The sequence below is a fragment of the Paramisgurnus dabryanus genome, chromosome 10 (assembly GCF_030506205.2).
Source record: "Paramisgurnus dabryanus chromosome 10, PD_genome_1.1, whole genome shotgun sequence".
NCBI lineage: Eukaryota > Metazoa > Chordata > Actinopteri > Cypriniformes > Cobitidae > Paramisgurnus > Paramisgurnus dabryanus.
Window position 1 is genome coordinate 8,046,319 of NC_133346.1, and position 22,054 is coordinate 8,068,372.

Below are 22,054 nucleotides of genomic sequence, written 5' to 3' on the forward strand. Positions count from 1 at the left end.
GTGTCAAATTGTCACAACATTTCCAAGATAAATAAACAGCAACACAATCAGTGGACTATATGACGGAACTGATGGTGGGTTCTGTATGAAGGTATATTTGGTGCAAAACAACTGCACACCTGTGACAGTGGAATTTGAATTTGTAGAGATTATCCACACATGTGTATCAGTAAATTTGAAGTCACAGATGAAGAGTTGCAAACTTGTAGATTTTTTTTCTTTCCCTCAAATACAATACAACAGTTACACATTCACAAATCCTTCAGTGAAGCTGCACAAATCCCATTTTACAAATCACAGATTAAGAAACTCACAAGCTCACGTTTTTTGCTACAACTGCTGCAGTAAATATGGTGCAAAACCTACTTGAACACCTGCATCAAAGTATGTGAAGTCACACACAAATTTTGTACATTCGCAAATCAGTTTGTGTATCTGTGCGATGAGAGTTACATGTGTGTAAAAAAAATTGTTCACAAATATTTTTTTTCTTTTTGAAATATTTTCAAGCACAAACACAAGTACATAAATACAACTGCTTGAATCTGCTGCTTCAAGTTTCAAACACTCTTTTTTTGTGTGCTCTCTGTTTTGCACCAAATATCTCGAGATAAGTGGTGCGAAAGTGATTTGTATACCTGTAGGCTATGTTCAGCACTGCCCACCAGGTGGCGCCTGACACTCACTGAAGCAGAGTTTATTAATTACCAGCAATGTTTCAGCAAGGTAAATCGCCTTTATCAAGGTATTATTTTCACCAAGTGGAGAACAATACAAATGGGAGTGCTAATTATACACAGATGAAGGTAATTACATACAATATTCCAATGATTCATTAGTAAACAAAATATAAGTTCCATAAATCTCAAACCATCAATATAAGTAGATTAAAAAATACAAGCAGCAAATACACACATAGGCCTACATATACCTAATAGGCTTTTATATACCTAAAAGGCCTCCTGTCTAAGTAAAAATTGGTCCAACTCACCTCACCTTCTAGATGAAAATACCCTCTCAATTCCTATATACAATAATGAAGTTATAGGATGATTAAGTTCAACAAAATGCAGTTGTAGCACTTATGTCACTGCAATCGTAATAACTATGCTACTGGACCAGTTCTAGGTTTGTTGAGTGGTGTATGTTATAGAAAAGACACATGAGACATGAAAACTTATATAAATTAATTAGCAGTTTACTGAACAGGAATACAAATGGAATAGGTAAGTTAGTAAGATAAATAGAATAATTAGATAAATATATCAATATAGATGATTCAATAAATATATCAATAAATGTTTACCGTACAAAATTTAGATCAATAAATAATCAATAAATATTTACAGTAAAAGATGTGTCAATAAATAATCAATGTAGATCAATAAATAATCAATAAATGTTTATAGTAAAAGATGTATGTCAATAAATAATCAATAAATATTTACAGTACGATATGTATAATAAATAATTTTAAATCCTTTATATTTAATATTTTCTTATTTAAATAAGTTTAAATGGATTTAACTGGTTTAAGTATGGGTTTATTCTGGTTAGTTTTGTTCTTAGACCGGTCTATTAAATTTTAATCAGCTCTTTTAGAACAGTTGCTTTAACTATTTTTAAGCTATTTGTTTCTAGTTTTCTTTTGAGTTAACTCTTCTTTCTTTAAGGGAACAGGTAAGTATTTTAGCGTGCTTATGTTAGTGTGATTGTTTCACTTTACAGGGTCTAACTCTTTTTTGCAGGTAAAATGTAAGGATTTTAAATGTTTCTTTTAGAAAAATACATATGGACCTTGGTATTTATAAAATCCTCTGTACGGCCCTGGGCTGCGTTTCCCGATAACGTTCTCTCTTAGCGCGCTACGAAGACTCTTAAGTTAAACCTTAACTACACATATACCTTTTCTAGGCGTGTTTCCCGAACTGTACCTTAGCGGGTTTCTTAAGGTATACTTTCTTACGTACGACGTTACCAGGTGCTGTCCATGGCGATGGTGCTGAATGGGTTGATATCGATTGCTCGACAATCAATTGTTCACTTTATGTAATAGGTACTTCGCTGCGTTATGAGAGAGCGGTGTTATTTATTAAAGAAACATTTCAGAAATAGTTCAAGTTACATTTATTAGGAATATCTGGTAAAAATATTTCAAATTGCAAACAACTAAATATAAACCTTATATATTTTATTTTATATCAAACCCATGCAAAACTCGCAACTTCATGTCCAAAAGTATAATGCATAAACTGCTCCAATGCATCCATTATTCCTTCACTTTAAAGGATAATTTATATTAGGGGTTGCAAGTCACCTGGCTTGGCATTACACTTAAAATATATAAAAACAAATTGTTGTTCATTAGTTCACGCGTTTATGTGCTTGGACACTGCGCAAGCAGCGCGTTTACAATGCAGATAACGCTTAATGGACGCATTTCTGGAGCCGCGCCTGTCTGATTACCTTAAATATAACATAAAAATATGATATATAAATATATATTATGATTGTTTTAGGTTTTAGCTTTGATTAGTTTTAATGTGGAAAATTTGTTGACCTCATACAAGCAATAATCAAGTGGAGCATTTTATTTTGACTGTTTATAAAGAATATGGCATGCAGCTGCCTCAAAGTTAGAAAACATTAAAAAACCTCGATGCAAAGTCGACTTAACATCAATAATAATATTTAGGGAAATCAACAATTATGATTTCGTGATGAATGTGCTCCCGTGGTCTGCGATTTTACTTGATTTGTTTTATTGCAGCTAAAATAGCCGGTAAACTAAAGATTTAACGGATTTGAAATGCACAAATGAACTAGTGAGATTCGCTGTGTAGCTGCATGCCATAGTTTCACCAACTCCTCCACCCAAACTCTTTTTTAATAGTTTCTTAAGCCTGTAATAATAGTTCGAAGCTGATGTTCCTTTGGAAAAAAAATATGAAAAATCTAACAACCATCAGTGTAATAATGTCTAATTATGTGAATATTTTATTCTTTAAATAAAATAAAAATTGCCTAATTTAACACGGAGTGTACTTCAACTTTTTTTTTACAGATATTTAGTTATATAGACTGCAATCTACACAAGCTTTTATCACAGTGATGGCCCCTAGCGGAGTCAAGTGGGATAAGATATAGCTAAGAGTGCTCCAGACCAACCTTCCGAACGAACGCCTTACAGCAGTGATACGTAACTAAGAACGTTTCGGGAAACACGTATTAACGCTAAGGTACAGCTTAAGGTACAACTTAAGAACGACGTAGAGCTAAGAAGGTTTCGGGGAACGCAGCCCTGCTCATGACAATAAGAATCCACTCTCAATAGTGTATGACGAGCTGTAGGTTTTTTAATCGGATCCCTATGTAAAAAATTACAAGCTACCCACAAGTCTAAAAAGCTGATTTGATTTGGGTTAGCATCCATGGTAAATGTTAAGAAATCAGAACAACAGTTTATATAATAATAAAAAGAATTTAGTTGTTCAGTAACCCGATTCAAAAAGACAGAAATAATCATCCAAATTAGTATATTAGAAGAAAAAGCATGTATCTTAGTTAAATGTAGGCCTATGTGTGTATTTGCTGCTTGTATTTTTAATCTACTTATATTGATGGTTTGAGATTTATGGAACTTATATTTTGTTTACTAATGAATCATTGGAATATTGTATGTAATTACCTTCATCTGTGTATAATTAGCACTCCCATTTATATTGTTCTCCACTTGGTGAAAATAATACCTCGATAAAGGCGATTTACCTTGCTGAAACATTGCTGGTAATTAATAAACTCTGCTTCAGTGAGTGTCAGGCGCCACCTGGTGGGCAGTGCTGAACATAGCCTACAGGTATACAAATCACTTTCGCACCATTTATCTCGAGATATTTGGTGCAAAACAGAGAGCACACGAAAAAGAGTGTTTGAAACTCGTAGCAGCAGATTCAAGCAGTTGTATTTATTTACTTGTGTTTGTGCTAGAAAATATTTCAAAAAGAAAAAAAAATTTGTGAAAAATTTTTTTTACACACATGCAACTCTCGTCGCACAGATGCACAAACTGATTTTGCGAATGTACAAAATTTGTGTGTGACTTCACATACTTTGATGCAGGTGTTCAAGTAGGTTTTGCACCATATTTACTGCAGCAGTTGTAGCAAAAAACGTGAGCTTGTGAGTTTCTTAATCTGTGATTTGTAAAATGGGATTTGTGCAGCTGCACTGAAGGATTTGTGAATGTGTAACTGTTGTGTTGTATTTGAGGGAAAGAAAAAAAATCTACAAGTTTGCAACTCTTCATCTGTGACTTCAAATTTACTGATACACATGTGTGGATAATCTCTACAAATACAAATTCCACTGTCACAGGTGTGCAGTTGTTTTGCACCAAATATACCTTCATAGTTCTGCGCCATGATTGGTCAACTGACTGTTGCAACTTCAAGATGCAAAATATGTGTAAGCTGCCTATGTTAATTGTTAACGATTTGGGACAAATAATGTTATTATATGTTGAACTATGTGAGTGCCGCTCTGTGGCGTGGCAGGGATTTGAGCAGCTGTCATCAGACGCCACCGGTGTGTGTCCATTCATAGAAAATAATATATTCTATTTTTAGATAAATGGCACAGCACTTCTCGTCTGGTGTGCGACCCTCTTTAGATTTCAAATCCACTTAATCTCGACCTCAGGCCATTTAGAAATTTTGACAGAATCTAGGGATGCGCGATAATTCGCATGTGATTGTCATTGCTAATCTCGTCAGTGAAGCCAATTTTGTGATTAGAAGTAAATCGTCATCACCTGCTTTCAGATGGAGCAGCATTTACTACACAAAGCCGTAGTTCACTTACAATCGGGGCAATTTCGCATTAATTATCACGGACGTATCGCCTGCGGTATGTATGCGATATGGCCCAGCTTGTCAGTGAACTAGACTTTGTGTAGTAAACTACACTTACTACTTACTACTTATCAAGGAACCAGCTTTACTGACGAGATGCACATGATATCGCATGCAAATTATCGCGCATCCCTAACAGAATCCATCATGAGTCTGATAAAAACATGCTAATTTACAAGGATACATGTCAGACGCACTTAAAAGGTTTTGCATGAACTCTTCATATTCTAATCCTAGAATTGTTTAGTCATGTTTTGAATTAGTGTGTGGTGTATTTTCCATATCTGAATAGATTTGGATTTAGGTTGTTGGACAAAGTGTAAGACTGTGGATCGTAGAATTTATTGTACTCGCATTGGTGCTGTTTTTGCAAACTTTTTACAGAACGTTCTTTAAGGCATAACTTTCATTAATTTTTTTCATCAATCCAGCAAATTTTTGTTAGTGTTTTATTTAGAGGTTTTGTTTTGAAAGTTCATTAACTCATGACCCCCCCCCCCATTATGGGAACCCCTTTTCAAGTCCACACAATTGTATGTTTTTCCTACCTTATCATACATTTTAACATTAATAAAGTATATTGTGATGCCTCTGGTCCTGGGGCATGACTTAATTTCCCTGTGTTTCATTTTACCATCTACTGCTGTCTACTGTCCTTAAAGGTTTTGTTTAAAAAACTTATCAAACTTTCAAGTACTTTTTGTAGAAGTCCCTGAAGTGTTTGATTAATAAATTTTTCATTCCATTGTTATATGGAAGCACATTCTACTTTTTTTTGGAAATTATAGTCATCCTGCCCCCTCCACAAGTCTAAAAGGGGAAGGTCTCTACACCTGTTGTTAAAGAATGATCTAATATAAATGTGTCTGTTACGTGGAAGTGGTTATATTAACAGGAGGACCGCCTTAGAAAAGTTTAAGTAAAAATCATGTGTTTTTTCATTTTCTCTGGACTTGGTTAACCTTGGTAATTTTTTTATAATGTAAAAATATTATAAGAGATACAGAACAATTTAAACATTAGTAATTCTGACATATTTTGTTACTGGTTCAATATATTCATATTTGTTTACGCACTTATGTGCTCATGACTGGTAATGTCATGTTTAAATAATCTAATTCTAAAAACAAATCTTTATTACAGGTGCCACAAACACTGCACAGCAGGTATCATGTCGTCTGTGGTTTCAGACTCTTCTGTTAATTCAACCTTTGTTCGTCCTTCAACTTTTTTCATTAATGGCTTTTCTAATATCCCACATGGAAAGTACTATTATGTGTTTTTGTCTTTAGTTTATGCTGTGACTGTTTTTGGGAATTCTTTTATCATGTGTATCATCTGTTTGGCCCGCAGACTTCACACGGCCAAATATATTGTTGTCTTTCACTTGGCTTTTTCTGATCTGTGTGGAAGCTCAGCTTTGATTCCAAAGCTCATAGATATGTTTTTGTTTGATAATCAATACATTTCATATGAAGCCTGCTTGGCAAATATGTTTTTTGTTTTTCATTTTATGAACCTGCAGTCTTTAACACTACTTGTCTTGGCTTTTGACAGAGTGATCGCTATTTGTTTACCCTTAAAGTACCATGCCATCATAACCAAATCAGCCATGTTTCTGATCATAACGGCTATGTGGATTTTTTCTATGGCTATTTTTGCAATAGTCATAGGTTTGCTCACTAGACTTTCGTTTTGTGGATCCACTGTGGTCAATAGTTATTTCTGTGATCACGGTCCTATCTATAGATTAGCTTGTAATGATAATTCCTTAAATCAAATTATGGCACATATTTGCTTTGGTCTCTTGATGTGCCTGCCACTGATATGTATAATCATCTCATATGTTTGCATCGCTGTGGCTTTGCTTAAGATCACTCATGGTGGTGACCGGACCAAAGCCATGAAAACCTGCACTTCCCATCTCATGCTGGTTGCAATTTTTTATCTCCCCAGTTTAAGTATCAATATTTTAGCTATAACAACATCTCTAAATACAAATATCCGGATAATTAACAATTCCCTTTCACAGACAATGCCACCGATGTTAAATCCCATCATATACACTCTAAAGACAGACGAGGTCATGCAATCCATAAAATATCTGTACAAACGAAACAAAGTGAAAGTTTCAATGGAACGAAATATTAAAGACACTGAGAGAAATTAAAAAAATGTGAATATTCATGTAATAAAAATGTGTGTTAGCATTCAACAAATGTTCAAAATTAACACAGTTGGCTTACTTTCTGTATACTGTACTGTATGTAATATAACACATTTATTAAATTATAAGAATCAAACATGAAGTGTTCTATACTGTACCAGCACCGGTCATATAATTAGAATCATCAAAAGTTTATTTATTTCAGTAATTTCATTCAAAAAGTGAAACTTGTATATTACATTCATTCTTTACACATAGACTGATATATATATATATTTAAACAACGTGAGGTCAATTGCGCAATATTGTTTTTGTTATTTAAAGAGCACGTAATATACGCCTACGAGACGAAAACACGCGTTTGCTTATTACACAAATGAATGTTTTTAAATATAAAAATTTGAGGATTAAAATGTTAAAGATTATTTTTTAGATTTTGCGCATGCTGTGAGACACATCTCCACGCGTGTGCTTGAACTGGGAGCATATGAGATGGCATGCGCGCGTAAGGGTTTAAAAAGGGCTCGCAATCTTTCCTTGCGTGCAGATCTGTTATGCTCTCGCAATATCAATTTTGGGCACATGCGGGTAACAGAGATGTGCTCGGTTCTTTTTGGCACAGATATGCTGTCATAGATTACATACCCGTGTAGGCTATTCATACATTTACAGCAATTAAAAGGATGCTAATTTTACTTCCATTACTGAAAGAAAACGACTTTTAACCTCTTCAACCCTGAGGACCCTGTCCCGGGTCCAGAATTTCGTATTTTGACTTAATATAAAATATTCTTTTAATCTTTAATGCTCCGTCATGGACCCCAGTAACACATATGAGATACTGTTTGAAAGCTTAGACTCTCTACTTTCTGCAGATATGCATCACTTTGAGATATGTTTTACTATAAGAAAGTTATTTACACTTAATTTACACTATCACCCCCCCGACAATTTATTATATGATTTAATATTCACATATTTCATATTTTTCAAGTATGACAAACATGGGCAAGTCTTATATCAAATGAAAGCTCTCATTCTCAGGAATAATGCTGCAGTGTTATTTTTGATCTATTATCAACACATATCCAACAACCCTCGAATGAAAAATGAGGTAAAAAATTGTATTTTGTAAGCATATGGGAAACTTGAGTGTGAACTGCCTCAGATAGCACATATAGCCACAAATGATACACCATCTTTTATCTTAGGTCCTACTCTAAACAATGAGTCCATTCACAGCATTTTCTTTGGTTGTGTGCATTATTAGTCCCTTGCTTTTTATTATATGTGCAAAACAAAAAATTAATATTTATATGAAAAATGTATTTTCACACCCTTCAGTAAAATGAGAATTACTTTTGAATGCGACATGATAAAGAGTTCATTCTTTTTTTGGGTGTTTACTGTCTGCTGCTGGTAACAACCAGAACTGTCTGCAGTCTGCTAGAGAACCCAGAACCAAAGTTATACACTATCAAAGACAGTGTTTACAACATAAAAAAGAAAATTTGGTGTTTCATCATATGAAAAACAACATAAATAACAAAATTGGTCACAAACAGCAGCTTTTTATGAAACTTTTTATGAAACTTCAAAGGGTTTTCTTTAAAATGATATAAAGAAATTGCATTTATTCCACTGTATGTGGAATAATACATATGGACCCGGGACAGGGTCCTCAGGGTTGAAGAGGTTAAAAGTCGTCACACTGTATGTGGTTATGGAGACACTTCAAATGTTTTTAGGCAGAAATTGTATACAAAAAGGGTATTATTCCTCCCTTCAGTATCTATGGATAGATTATGATTATGTAAAATAACTTTTGCATAGATTATGATAGAGAAAAAATTCCTTTTTCCTCTGTAAGCTGACAATTGCTGGAATCAAACAAAACTGTCTGCAGGGACCTGAGATACCCAGGGCCAGAGTTATACACTTTCAAATAAAAACTTTAGAAAAAAAACATCAAAAAGCACCTATTTATTTTTGTGTTTATTAGAGGACTGATATCACATACAACCATGTTGAGCACTTTTAACAGTGTTTTATGTAATTTCAAAGGGTTTCTTGTAAAATGATACCAAACTTTTGTATGTAAACCTCTGCATGTGGGTATGGGAAGCTTTTGAAATTGGGTAGGCCAAATCCAGGCGAAAATCCCCAAAATAGCTTCAGGGTGGAAGAAGTTAAAGAGAACCAAATGTTTTAATATAAAAAATAAAAATGTCAAAACAAATAAAAACAATGCAATTTTTTAATATCAATCTTAAACTGGTGGTCTTCTTCCTCCGCTTAGTTTTTCAGTTTACAAATTCCGCCATCTAAACAGGAAATTGGCATGGTGTGAACACAACTTTTAAAGGGAATCGGAAATGAGACTCATTGGTTTATTGCACGTTATGTCTGAAACCCACCCATTACTCATTACAAGAATAAGAACAACACTTTTAGACTGTGTGCTAGATGCACAAAACATTTTATCCGTTATTAAAGTAGTTAAAAGTGGATTCGAACACATCCTTTTAGACTGTGTGCTTTAGACCCTACACTTAGATCTTTAAAATATGGACTTTAGACTCCTAATCTTGTAGTTAGACTACACTGTTAGATGTCGCTGTAGATTTAGCAGCACTGTACTGTAAAAATCCACAGTACTATACTGTATGTGTACATTACAGTACAGTACTGCAGTTCATAATGCATTCTGGGTAAATTTGTTTGAGCGGGAAAATTTTACAGTATATTTTGGTCTTGATGTAACCTTGCTGTAGCCATTGCTGTAATGTGCCAGGTGTACTTGCAATAATCAGAGAAAGTGCGCCAACGTCAAATCACACAGACAGAGGGAGAGCACAACTCTTGGCTGCAGCTGAAGGAGGACGATTGATTTCTGTCAGTTCGGTAAGTTTGAAATATTTCTGTTTCATGAAAACTTAATTTTTAGTTTAAGAATGTTGTCAATAGTTTGTCACAATATTGTTTTAAACGTGCAATGAGAGAGAAAAACGGTCGCCAACAAAGTTTCAATCTCCCTCAGAAAGTAAGCTAACGTTACACACAGATGTCTACCGCTGCTTTAACTCGCTTTACACCTTTTTTTAATGAATATAGGGTTGTTTTAACTAAATTATGACGGTTTGGTGAGTTTATATTGTGTTGAAAGTGTGGTGACAATGAAACTATTTTTAACGAAATGGACAAAGACAACCCGCCAGCGCGGTCTTGCGGTCCCAGCATAACGGTCGTTTATCTCGGCGTTTCATCCGTTCAGTTAGCGTCAGAGAAAAGTATTAAGTTCGACTGTTTGGCAAGGCTGACTCGTGGTTGTAAACAGATAGGACTTGACACCCCGTACACAGCATAGTACCGAACTCCTCCACAGAAGTGAAAACAAGAAACCTCATATTTAACTGGATACATGCATCGAACTCATCGCAGCTTTAACTTCGACCAAATATAATTCAGACCTGGGCTCATCTTAATATCAGATGAACGAAAGGGATTGCCGCGCTTATTGTTGTTGTTATTATATTACGGTGTATCAACAAAAGCAGAGAATATCTTCTCTTAAGCGTTTTACACGCCCAGTAAGTTGTCCAATACATTTTTATGGCATATTGTTTCCACCACTTCAGATGCATTACACGCTGTATATAAGTTTCCAAAACACATCAAATCAATGCACGAAAAGAGAATGGGCTCCGCATTTACGTACCTTTGTCTTCTCGTCTCTGTCATCTGATTCTTCAACTCTGGATGTAAAATAGTCCATTATAACATCGTGTAGGAAACTGGCATCACCAGGATTGCTCAGATTTAGGCGATCATGTTTATCTTTAAAGTGAGCAGCTAGCTACTAACTTGTTAAAAAACTTTGCGTGAAATAGTGTTACACCGCAGCCGTCCGGGTAAAACATTAAAGGGACAGTCTTTTTACCTTGTCACTATAAATCGCTATTTTCTGCACTAAACGAGACATTTTCAGAGATTTTCTGTAGACAAGATGTTATAGAATAATAATTAAAAAAGACTTATTTAGATATTTATATATAATATAACAACTAATATATATATTATATATATATATATATATATATATATATATATATATATATATATATATATATATATATATATATTTGTTTTACAACTGACTTAAAACTTACAGTAATGTTTTATTTGTTAGCATAGCATGATATTAGATTTAAACACTTAATACATTTTTAAATCAATCACTTTGTCTCTGCACAATGAACCTTATCAAATATTATTAATGTTGTAAAATATATTGTTCATTGTTAGTTCATATTAGCTAAGGCATTACCAAATGTTAAGGAATAAACTCTTATAGTAAAGTGTTACTAAGTTTTCTTTTACCATTTCCTTCACAATGTCTACTTATTTCTATGGCTAACAGATTTTTTAACATTTGTCTTTTTTACAGTCTTACCATTGCTTGTAAGTCGGATTGGGTAAGATGGATCATCTTTAAAGGCACCAGGCAAGTACATGATGTACAGTTACAAGTCATGTATTTTTTTGACTGCAATATTAAATGCTTTCACGTCACATGTAAAAGTACACAGGAATGTGCTGATCACTTTTTATTTGTAGTTTACATCAGTGTCATTGCACTTTTCAGGAGTTAAGGCAGATGTGGAGGCACACGGGTGACACCAGACATACACCAAGCACATTGTTCGGTAAGTTTGCACTTTACCACTACAGTTTCTTTAAATACCCATGTATACACTCATTCACAATTCCCACACACAACACTGTAACACGACCATACACAACATGTACACAATTGTCTTAGTTTGCCATGTAGAAATATACAAACAGAAATATTCAGACTTTGGTTATAAGAAATTTAATTTAATAATTGTATTTATTTAGCAGAGGTGTCCCTGGACTTTATTGACAAAAGATTTTGTTTTCAGAATAAAAAGTTGTGTCCAAATCAGTAACAATTGTACTTTCTGTTCAGGACATTCAATCATGACATGATCCATGTGGATGCTGTCCATTGAGGAAAGAGTTTGTTGAGCGGTAAGTGAATCTTCTGTATTTTTATGTAATTAGGTGTGGAACAGTAGAATAAGAGCAAAAGGTTTCAGAATAGGGGTAAATTCAAGGCTGAGTTTAGTTTTTTTAAGAATCTTTTTCTATCTTATATTTGTTGACTTAATGTTTATGATATTTCTAACAGGTTTCTGGATAGAATTAATTCCAAAGATGGGAAAAAGTGCACATCCAGACAAGGAGCAAGCAAATAGACAAGGAACTTGGTGCAGAGAAAAGCTGTGGCCATTGACCCCCATGTGAACAGCTTCATGCAGTCCCTGATTGAGTTCGAATGGACGACTTCAAAGTAAAGGCCACTGTGGTCTGTCTGCCACAGTTTAATGCATTTATTTTTAGTGTTAAATGAAATTCAAGTAGAATATTTAAAACTATGGGCCAGTGTTCTTTTTACCACAGTGAAATGTTACCTTTTAGTCGATGATGGACTTTAAACTGAAAACTTCAAACTATTGACCAGTGTTCTATTTGCCAGAGTTAAATATGTTACAGCAGGGGTCTCCAAACTTGTTTATACTTGTTGATTTTATTTTATTTAACTTGTTTATATGTTTATTATTGTTAAAATCTTGTTTTAAATATGTTTTGTTTCAATTAAATGTTTTTTTTTTAATAAAATTTTGATACATACATTGCTTGGATTGCCTTTTAATTCATTATGTTTTAATGTAGCATTTTTACCATATTAATAACTATAGATTTAAACCTAAATCTCTAGCTATTTTATATAATATTATTGTATTAACTGTAATAAGTAATAAATAGTATTTATGGGTCAATATAGACATTACAGTAAATTACTGTAAAAATAGACTACTGTAATAAAATATTGTAAAATTACAGTACAGTACTGCTTTGTAACTATACAGTACTAGTTTGTGTACTGTAAAATGGTATTACAGTACAGTACTGTAAAACCAAAATACAGTAACTTACTGGCAACCGTGCTGCCAGTACCGTACTGTAAAAATACAGGGAAATCGTTAACAGTGTACAGTAAGAGACTTAAACCTCTATTTCACAAACTGGGTCACATATGTAATGTATAGCCATTTTTGGACGGAATTAATTTTACAAGAGTAGATGGAGTAGTGCAACTTTACCACAGGACGTTTGTTATATTAACAGGCAATTTGCACAGATTAGAAATCTGAGTAAAACTATCAGAAGTGGGAGAGGTAGGAGCTCAGATGCAAAAGCCGCTATATGACCCCTCCATCAAAAATTAGATAACTTTATTGACTGAATGTTCTGACTGAAGACTGTGGATAGTAGAGCGTACTTTACTCACTTTGCAGTCATGTATTTTCTTCTTCAAGACATACCTTTCATTAAATTTTTTTCAATCCAGCGAATCCAAATAACTTTGGTCTTTTGTAGTCTAATTTCTGTTTTAACCTTTTTATAGTAGTTTTATGTACATGTATATGACATGCAAATTAAACAAATAGAAATATTTTTGTTAGTGTTTTATTTTGATTTTTTTTTTAAATAATTATGTTCATTTTATAATTTAATTTTAAAATCCTGTAATGTTCTGGAATCATTTTAAGGAATATGAATAAGCTGACTTTATTAAAGATCACTTTTTAGTGCAGCATTCTTGCGTCCCTTAATCCTTTTTACATTTTTATATTATATTGTGATGCCTCTGGTCCTGGGGCAGGGCTCCATTTCCCAGCATGCACTTTCACTGTGACATGTTTACTGTCTACTGAACATTTCCAACACCTCAAACTTTATGTACTTTTTTTTACCATACAAGTCAGTGTTTGATTAAGATCGAATCTATGCATTTTTATGTGGAAGCAAATTATGCTTTATTTAGAAATTATAGTCATCCTGCCCCCTCCACAAGTCTAAAAGGGGAAGGTCTCTATACACTTGCTGTTTAAGAATGGTCTAATATAAATGTGTCTGATACAGTATTTGAAAGTGGTTATATTGACAGGAAGCCCGCCTTGGAAAAGTTAAAGTAAAAACCATGTGTTTTCTTTTTGTCTCTTTGTTGACTTGGTTAACCTTTGTTATAGCCTTTGTTATAATGTAATAATAGTATTTTACAATAAGAAATGCAAAACAATTCTTTATAGATGAGTAATTCTGACATATTTTGTTATTGGTGATTATAGTCATATTTGTTTACACAGTACACTAATATGCTCATGACTGTAAATAATTTAAATAATCTAATTTTAAATACAAATCTTTATTACAGGTGACACAAACACAGCAGAGCGATATCATGTCTTCTGTGCTTTCAAACTCTTCTGTTAATTCAACCTTTGTTCGTCCTTCGACTTTTTTCATTAATGGCTTTTCTAATATCCCACATGGAAAGTACTATTATGTGTTTTTGTCTTTGGTTTATGCTGTGACTGTTTTTGGGAATTCTTTTATCATGTGTATCATCTGTTTAGCTCGCAGACTTCACACGGCCAAATATATAGCTGTCTTTCACTTGGCTTTTTCTGATCTGTGTGGAAGCTCAGCTTTGATTCCAAAGCTCATAGATATGTTTTTGTTTGATTATCAATACATTTCATATGAAGCCTGCTTGGCAAATATGTTTTTTGTATTTCATTTCATGAACCTGCAGTCTTTAACACTACTTGTTTTGGCTTTTGACAGACTGATCGCTATTTGTTTTCCTCTAAAGTACCATGCCATCATAACCAAATCAGCCATGTTTCTGATCATAGCAGCTATGTGGAATTTTTCTGTGACTATTTTTGCTATACTTGTAGGTTTGCTCACTAGACTTTCATTTTGTGGATCCACTGTGGTCAATAGTTATTTCTGTGATCATGGCCCTATCTATAGACTAGCTTGTAATGATAATTCCTTAAATAATATTATGGCAAATATTTGCTTTGGTCTCTTGATGTGCCTGCCACTGATATGTATAATCATCTCATATGTTTGCATCGCTGTGGCTTTGCTTAAGATTACTCATGGTGGAGACCGGACCAAAGCCATGAAAACCTGCACTTCCCATCTCATGCTGGTGGCAATTTTTTATCTCCCCGGTTTAAGTATTAATATTTCAGCTCTAACAACATCTCTAAATACAAATATCCGGATAATTAACAATTCCCTCTCACAGACAATGCCACCGATGTTAAATCCCATCATATACACTCTAAAGACAGACGAGGTCATGCAATCCATAAAATATCTGTACAAACGAAACAAAGTGAACGTTACAATGGAACAAAATTTTTAACACGATTTGAGAAATTAAAAAAAATCATATTTTTTTTATTTTAAACCTTTTTATTATTGTGTAAGAAATTTAATTTTATCCTTTACAATGTCAGATGTGTATTATAACACTCTGTCCATGTTGATAAAAATGTATTAATATAAATGACTGTTAATATAAATGAATGTTAGCATTCAAAAAATGTTCAACATTAACAAATTTGGCTTACTTCTTGTATAATGTACTGTATGTAATATAAAACATTTATTAAATTATTAGAATTAAACATCAAAAAAATAATATGTGCACAATTTGTGTTGTAAGCATGACAGCCCTACTGTATTTGGAATGCAACCTGTTGGTTTACTTTGTTCAAGAACTATATAAATAATTTTGGCAGCAATTTCAAATTATGATGGTTTGAACATAGGGTTTACATTAGCTAAGCATCTGAGCATTTAAGCCTGCATGCTGGTGTAAATTTTTGAAGTTCTCCCACATTCAAACATAAATGTTGCAACTTTAACCACATCAATGCATCCAAATGCCAGGGGCACAAATGTAACCCTTCATATACACCCTAAAGACAGAAGAGGTCATGCAATCCATAAAATAACTAAAAAACTGAATGCATTACTAATAGTTTAGATATGTGCAGGTTTAGTAGGTATGTTTACATGTTTACACCTAATTTCATCAATCCGAGTTCTGTTTATACCTTACCCTAAGCATTGCAATCCCATTCAAATATTATACAAGTACATTACTTTTGTGAACAAAGCATTTGTTCAAACAAAGTGTCTGTCATCAAATTCACATGTAAGTTCTGGGTGAAAGAACAAGTGAGAATTGTTGGGAAATGTTTGTTTCCATTGCCTTAATTGCAAGTTGCGGGATTCATGATATTTAAATCCCTCTGTAGTCGATAATGTCATCACTTAAAACTAATATTTGAGCATCATAATAGAATATGTAAAAGTTTTTATTCTTGTGACAGTAATTTCTTCATGCTTTAAAACAGCTTGACTAAAACTACAACCTTGCCTTGTGGATACGCCGATCTATGAATATGCAAATTAGTCCCCGCCTCTACTCATTTGCACCGCACAGACCACATATATGAATATGCAAATTAGACTTCCTGCGTGCTGGTGTTAGTGAATTTGTACATTATTTGTCTTAAAGCATGTTAAAAAACAACACATATAAACAACAATAAAAGCTTAATTTTCAAGTAACACTGTAAAAAATATGCAGCATTTTTGTGAAGTCTATATATTTTTGTCACTTTAACTTATAAAATTGTTTAACTAAATCTTTAAGGTTATGTCAACTTTTTTCACAAGCCAAAACTTAAATAGTAGGTTGAATTTATTTTGAAGTTATTTTAAGTTTATGCTGCATTTTTTTACAGTACAGGGGGACTTTAAGAGGTCAGATGTGAATATATTCAAAATTGCACTTTGCATGTGCCATGTATTTTTTAATCCTTCTGATTCTTAATTTTAATTAAATGAATTAAGGTAGCATTATTTGGTTGTATGTAATGTAACTGCTTGAGGTGCTTTTTCATTATAAACAGCATCTAGTTGATAATCCTCAGGAATGGCAGTTTGTACTACTTATTTGTTGACTACAAATATCTGATTAGTTAAGACTTGTTTTTAAGTCTCTTTTAAAGACTTATTATTTTCCTTAGCTTTTCTCTCTTGGTGTTATTAATTTTCCTCTGTTATATTTTGTACTTACCTTTATGTAATGCACTTTGGCCTTTTGGCTATTGGAAAGGTGCTATACAGTATAAATAAACTGACCTTGAAACTGACCATATTATTTTAGTACTATTCAATACAATACAGCAGCTTTTTGTGTAAACCCATGTTAAAGATACAGACTACAGGCCTTCATTCTAAAAAATAAAGTTGCTTAAGGGGCGATTGACATTTCACGTCTTTTGCATGCACAAGTTTGCTATTTCAAATGTATGTGCGCGGTATGCGTGCTCATAATGGAAGTGATGCGGTCGCGGCGCACTCGCAGCGTCGTTCGAGTTTTCCGCTCGGTTTTAGATGCAAAATGTGAACCGCCCCTAAAAGGATCTTCACTGCGATAGGGGGACCATTCATTATTCCTCAAATAACCATTCAGTTAAAAAATTTCTTTCTTTTCTTTTAATAATCCAAAGAAACTTTTTGTTCACTACAAATAACCTTTTTTAAAACAGATGTTAAAGGATCTTTAAGGTACCATTTAGCCATAAATGGTTCTCCTAAGGCATCATGAGCCACCTTTGTGTATTTGTGAAAGCACATTTTGAAATGCATATGGTTAGGTCTAAAAAGGGTTAAGTTACTCCTTCTGTTGCAAAGCTCGGAAATTTTAGAAATATTCCAAGTTGAAAAGTGTAAGGAATTAAAGGAATTCCGAAATTATTTGGAAATTTTGGGTAATTTATACAACCTGTATTGCATTCAAAAATTTGCTTTCACGACATCTGACCCATCTTCATCTGTGTGCCATATATTTCTGTGTATTTCCATGGAAAGTTTTCAAAATTCTCATAATTTCGCAACCTGCTGACTTTGAGCTTTGAGTGACAGTTTCGCTTTCATGTGCTTGCAAAGATTTTCTCTATACATGTAGGAGGTGGCAAGCTGATGAGAACGATCTAATATAAATATGTTCGATAGATGGTAGAATAGTGAGACAGTGGCAGATTCAGAGCTGGTAGAGTATTATGTTCCTCTATTGATTTTACGGCAATGACTCAATTTCTATTTCTATTTTTTATAATTCATTTATTATAATTTATATATGCTCATTATATTTATAACAAAGAACCTGAAGCATTTTATTCCAATTTCTGTATTTGTATTTCTTTTAACAGTTTTTGATAGCAGGGGATCCAGCTTAGCCGGAATATGCAGTCTGATTTTGTAAATTCATCCTTTGTACGTCCTGCAACTTTTTTCATTAATGGCTTTTCTAACATCCCACATGGAAAATATTACTATGTGTTTTTGTCGTTGGTGTACGCTGTGACTGTTTTTGGAAATTCTTTTATCATGTGTGTCATTTATTTGGCTCGCAGACTTCACACGGCCAAATACATTGCAGTCTTTCACTTGGCTTTTTCTGATCTGTGTGAAAGCTCAGCTTTGATCCCAAAGCTCATAGATATGTTTTTGTTTGATCATCAGGATGTTTTATATGAATCCTGCTTGACAAATATGTTTTTTATATATCATTTCATGAACATGCAGTCTTTAACATTACTCGCTCTGGCTTATGATAGACTTATCGCTATTTGTTTTCCTCTAAGGTATCATGCCATCGTAACCAAAACAAGCATGTGTCTGGTCATAGCGGTTATGTGGATTTTTTCTGTGACATTTTTTTCTGTATATGTAAGTTTTGTGAATAGACTTTCTTTCTGCAGAACTAATGTAGTCGATAGTTATTATTGTGATATCGGCCCTATCTATAGATTAGCTTGTAATGATAATTCCATAAATGTTTTGTTTATAAAATTGACCTTTGGTCTCTTGGTTTGTTTGCCACTGATACTCATAATCATCTCATATGCCTGCATTTCTCTGGCCTTGCGTAAGATTGCACATGGAGGTGACCGAACCAAAGCCATGAAAACTTTAACTTCACATCTTTTGCTAGTGGCAATTTTTTATCTTCCATATTTAAGTATTAATATTCTAAGTTTTACAACAGCCATGAACCCAAATGTCAGGATAATCAACAATTCCCTGACCCAGACAATACCACCAATGTTGAATCCCATCATATACACTCTAAAGACAGAAGAGGTCATGCAATCCATAAAAGATCTGTACAAACGAAACAAAGTGAAAAATATTAAAGACAATAAAGAGCAAATGTATTAGGAGGAAACTACAGGGCTGGTGAATACTGGGTTAATAAATCTTCTACAGTGTATTCTTCTTAGTTGATTTGTATTATCTGCATGAATCTGTACTTGTATGTTCACTACAAATATTTGATTTGTTATGTTGTCATCTGCAATAATTACTTTAAAAACCTTTGGCTAACTTTTACCCAGTTTTTTGAATAAGTTTATCAGTCAACTGTATATGGGCAATGTATTTACAGTATTCTGTTTCATTGAAGGTTATTACAAGACTGAAATTACATGAAAGGTTCTCATCTGCTCATGTTATGTAACAAACACTCATTTTTTTCCATGAAGTATTGTGCCATTAGCATGGTACAGTGCTGGTGTCAGATGGTAATTGCATTTTACTAAAATATATTTTATGGGCAGGGGGATTGCCCTAATTAAGTAGGGTGATATTTAGATTAAACATAATATGTTCAGTATTCTGTTTGTGCTTTGTATAATGGGATGCTACTGTCAGGATTCTGTCAGAATCTTGTCTTGTTTTAATGTCTAGTTCTATTTGACAGGATTCTGACAGTAAGTCTTTAGACAAATACTGCAAGTCTCATTTAGAAAAATATGTTTGTATTAAAACATATACTTAGTATCACTGTTAACATTTACTTTTTGTTGGGGTCAGAGATATTTTGGGGTTCATCCTCTATAATTAGGCCCAGCCAATAGCTTAATTTCTGTTTACATTTAGGGCTGCGTGACTCTCTGTTATCACAGACGCTTTTAATAGATTATAATTCCATTAACATTATATTGGGAAAAATGTACAGTTGTTCTCTTAATTTGTTTGCCACTGATACTCATATTTATCTCATATTATGAGTTTCAGTGGACCATGCATTATTGTGTTGACCACAGCAACGCCATAAACTTCTGCTGAAATTGCAGCTGTGCCCCAACTTGTGGAATCTCCACATATGGTCCCTCAACGCGCGGAGGTTTTAAGTGATTTACCGCAGGTGGTATCTAACACTATTGCTGCAGCGAGAGCGCCGTCTACGAGACACACTTACGAGCTAAAATGGAACCTGTTCGTCCACTGGTGTTCCTCTAAACGAGAGAACCCCTGAAAATTCCCCATCAGTGCCGTGCTTTCATACCTTCAGTATCGGTTGGACGGTAGGCTGTCACCCTCCACCATTAAAGTTAATATTGCTGCGATATCCGCTCATCATACCCCAATAAACGGTAGATCAGTGGGTCAGCACGACCTGGTTATTAGGTTTTTAAGAGGTGCCCGAAGGCTGTATCCTTCGCGCCCTCCCTCTATTCCTCCTTGGTCCATGGTACAGAAAGCCCTCCAGGCTGCCCCTTTCAAGCCTCTGCAGTCTGTGAGTCTGAAGTTTCTCACTATGAAAACTGTGACCCTGCTCGCATCTGCCTCTGTTAAGAGGGTAGGGGACCTTGCATTTTCAGTCGACGAGTCGTGCCTTCAGTTTGGACCTGCTTTCTGTAGTGTAAAGTTGAGACCCAGGCCAGGCTACGTGCCCAATGTTCCCACCCCTCCTTTCAGAGATCAGGTGATGAGCTTTCAAGCGCTGCCCCCGGAGGAGGCAGACCCAACTGTGACTTTGTTATGTCCTGTACGCGCATAGCGGTTGTATGTCGACAGAACTCAAAGTCTCAGGACCTCAGACCAGCTCTTTGTCTGTTACGATGGTCAGCAGAGAGGGAAAGCTGTCAACAAGCAGAGGATTGTAGACACTATTGCCCTTAGCTTTAAACTACAGGGCACCCCATGGCCCTTTAATTTGAGAGCACACTCTTCCAGAAGTGTTGCCTCATCTTGGGCACTCGCTTGTGGTTCCTCGGTGACAGACATCTGCAGAGCTGCTGGTTGGGCGCCACCTAACATGTTCACTAGGTTTTACAGTGTTCGTGTCGAGCTGCTCTCCTCCTGTGTTCTCTCCTTATCTGGTGGAACACTGAGAACCACCTCGCATGTCGCTTGTTCATATCTTGTACCACCCATACCCCACCGGGGGTGGCTTCCGCTGCGTTCCTACTCTGCTCAGTCAGGTCGCTTCCCAGTTGCTGGTTCACTATCATGGGTTAAGAAACAAGTAGTGGCCGGCCTTCTGCGTTAGAACCTAATTCTCCGTCTCCTTAGTGGATTTGGAGGGGTTTTGCACAGACACTGGAAGGGTCAGCTTTAGTGGCGCTTTGGTAGGGATTCCCAATTCATCGGTCACGACGTGACCTCGCAGTGACCGACTAAAAGGGAACATCTTGGTTACGTATGTAACCCTAGTTCCCTGAAGGAAGGGAATGGAGACGTCACGTCTCGTCGCCAAGTTTCTCTATTTCACTGCTGATTACCGGCCGGGCACTGATGCTCGGCTTTCTCAGCAGAAATAGCTCATTTTGGTATTCTGCACCTGCTGCTTATATACGCACCTGGCGGGGCGGCGCCGGCATTATGCAAATACCTGCATGCCAAGTTCATTGGCGTTTTAGTAGTTCTCAAAGTAGATTGTTTTTTTTAGCGAGTTCCCAATTCATCGGTCACAACGTGACGTCTCCGTTCCCTTTCTTCAGGGAACAAGGGTTACATACGTAACCAGGGGCGCCGTAAGGGGGGGGGGAAAGTTAGGACGATTCTAAGGGCCCATGAACTTTTGTGGGCCCCAGCCAAGGACTGTGCCGCACACGCAACCCCCTTAGGCTGAGCCCTCTTAGCTCCGCCCCGTCTTTACTCTGCGTTTGAGCGCCGTCTTCAATCCACGGTCTCACAGTGCGTGTGAACTTCAGAAGAG

General features: G+C 35.1%; 4 protein-coding genes and 1 long non-coding RNA gene across 5 annotated transcripts in view; all 5 read left to right on the forward strand.

Moving 5' to 3' along the window:
• The window catches only part of LOC135738739 (olfactory receptor 6F1-like), a 93,109-nt gene that overhangs the window by 38,716 nt on the left and 32,339 nt on the right, over window positions 1-22,054 (forward strand). The window lies entirely within an intron of this gene.
• On the forward strand, window positions 6,082-7,080 carry LOC135738714 (olfactory receptor 1M1-like). Its single transcript, XM_065256762.1, has one exon. It carries the CDS (start codon window positions 6,082-6,084, stop codon window positions 7,078-7,080), a length of 999 nt encoding a protein of 332 aa, XP_065112834.1.
• LOC135738706 (uncharacterized) lies at window positions 9,684-12,665 on the forward strand. The gene is made up of 4 exons (XR_010528765.2): window positions 9,684-9,981; window positions 11,525-11,783; window positions 12,071-12,132; window positions 12,293-12,665. It is a non-coding gene; the product is annotated as an uncharacterized lncRNA (long non-coding RNA).
• LOC135738693 (olfactory receptor 1M1-like) lies at window positions 14,411-15,391 on the forward strand. The gene has a single exon (XM_065256749.1). The coding sequence runs from the start codon at window positions 14,411-14,413 to the stop codon at window positions 15,389-15,391; it is 981 nt and encodes a 326-aa protein (XP_065112821.1).
• Window positions 18,292-19,269, forward strand: LOC135738680 (olfactory receptor 1468-like). The gene has a single exon (XM_065256742.1). It carries the CDS (start codon window positions 18,292-18,294, stop codon window positions 19,267-19,269), a length of 978 nt encoding a protein of 325 aa, XP_065112814.1.

Bases quoted from the DNA above. Each gene is read 5' to 3' on its own strand.
- LOC135738714 (XM_065256762.1), top strand. From the start codon at position 6,082: ATGTCGTCTGTGGTTTCAGACTCTTCTGTTAATTCAACCTTTGTTCGT.
- LOC135738693 (XM_065256749.1), top strand. From the start codon at position 14,411: ATGTCTTCTGTGCTTTCAAACTCTTCTGTTAATTCAACCTTTGTTCGT.
- LOC135738680 (XM_065256742.1), top strand. From the start codon at position 18,292: ATGCAGTCTGATTTTGTAAATTCATCCTTTGTACGTCCTGCAACTTTT.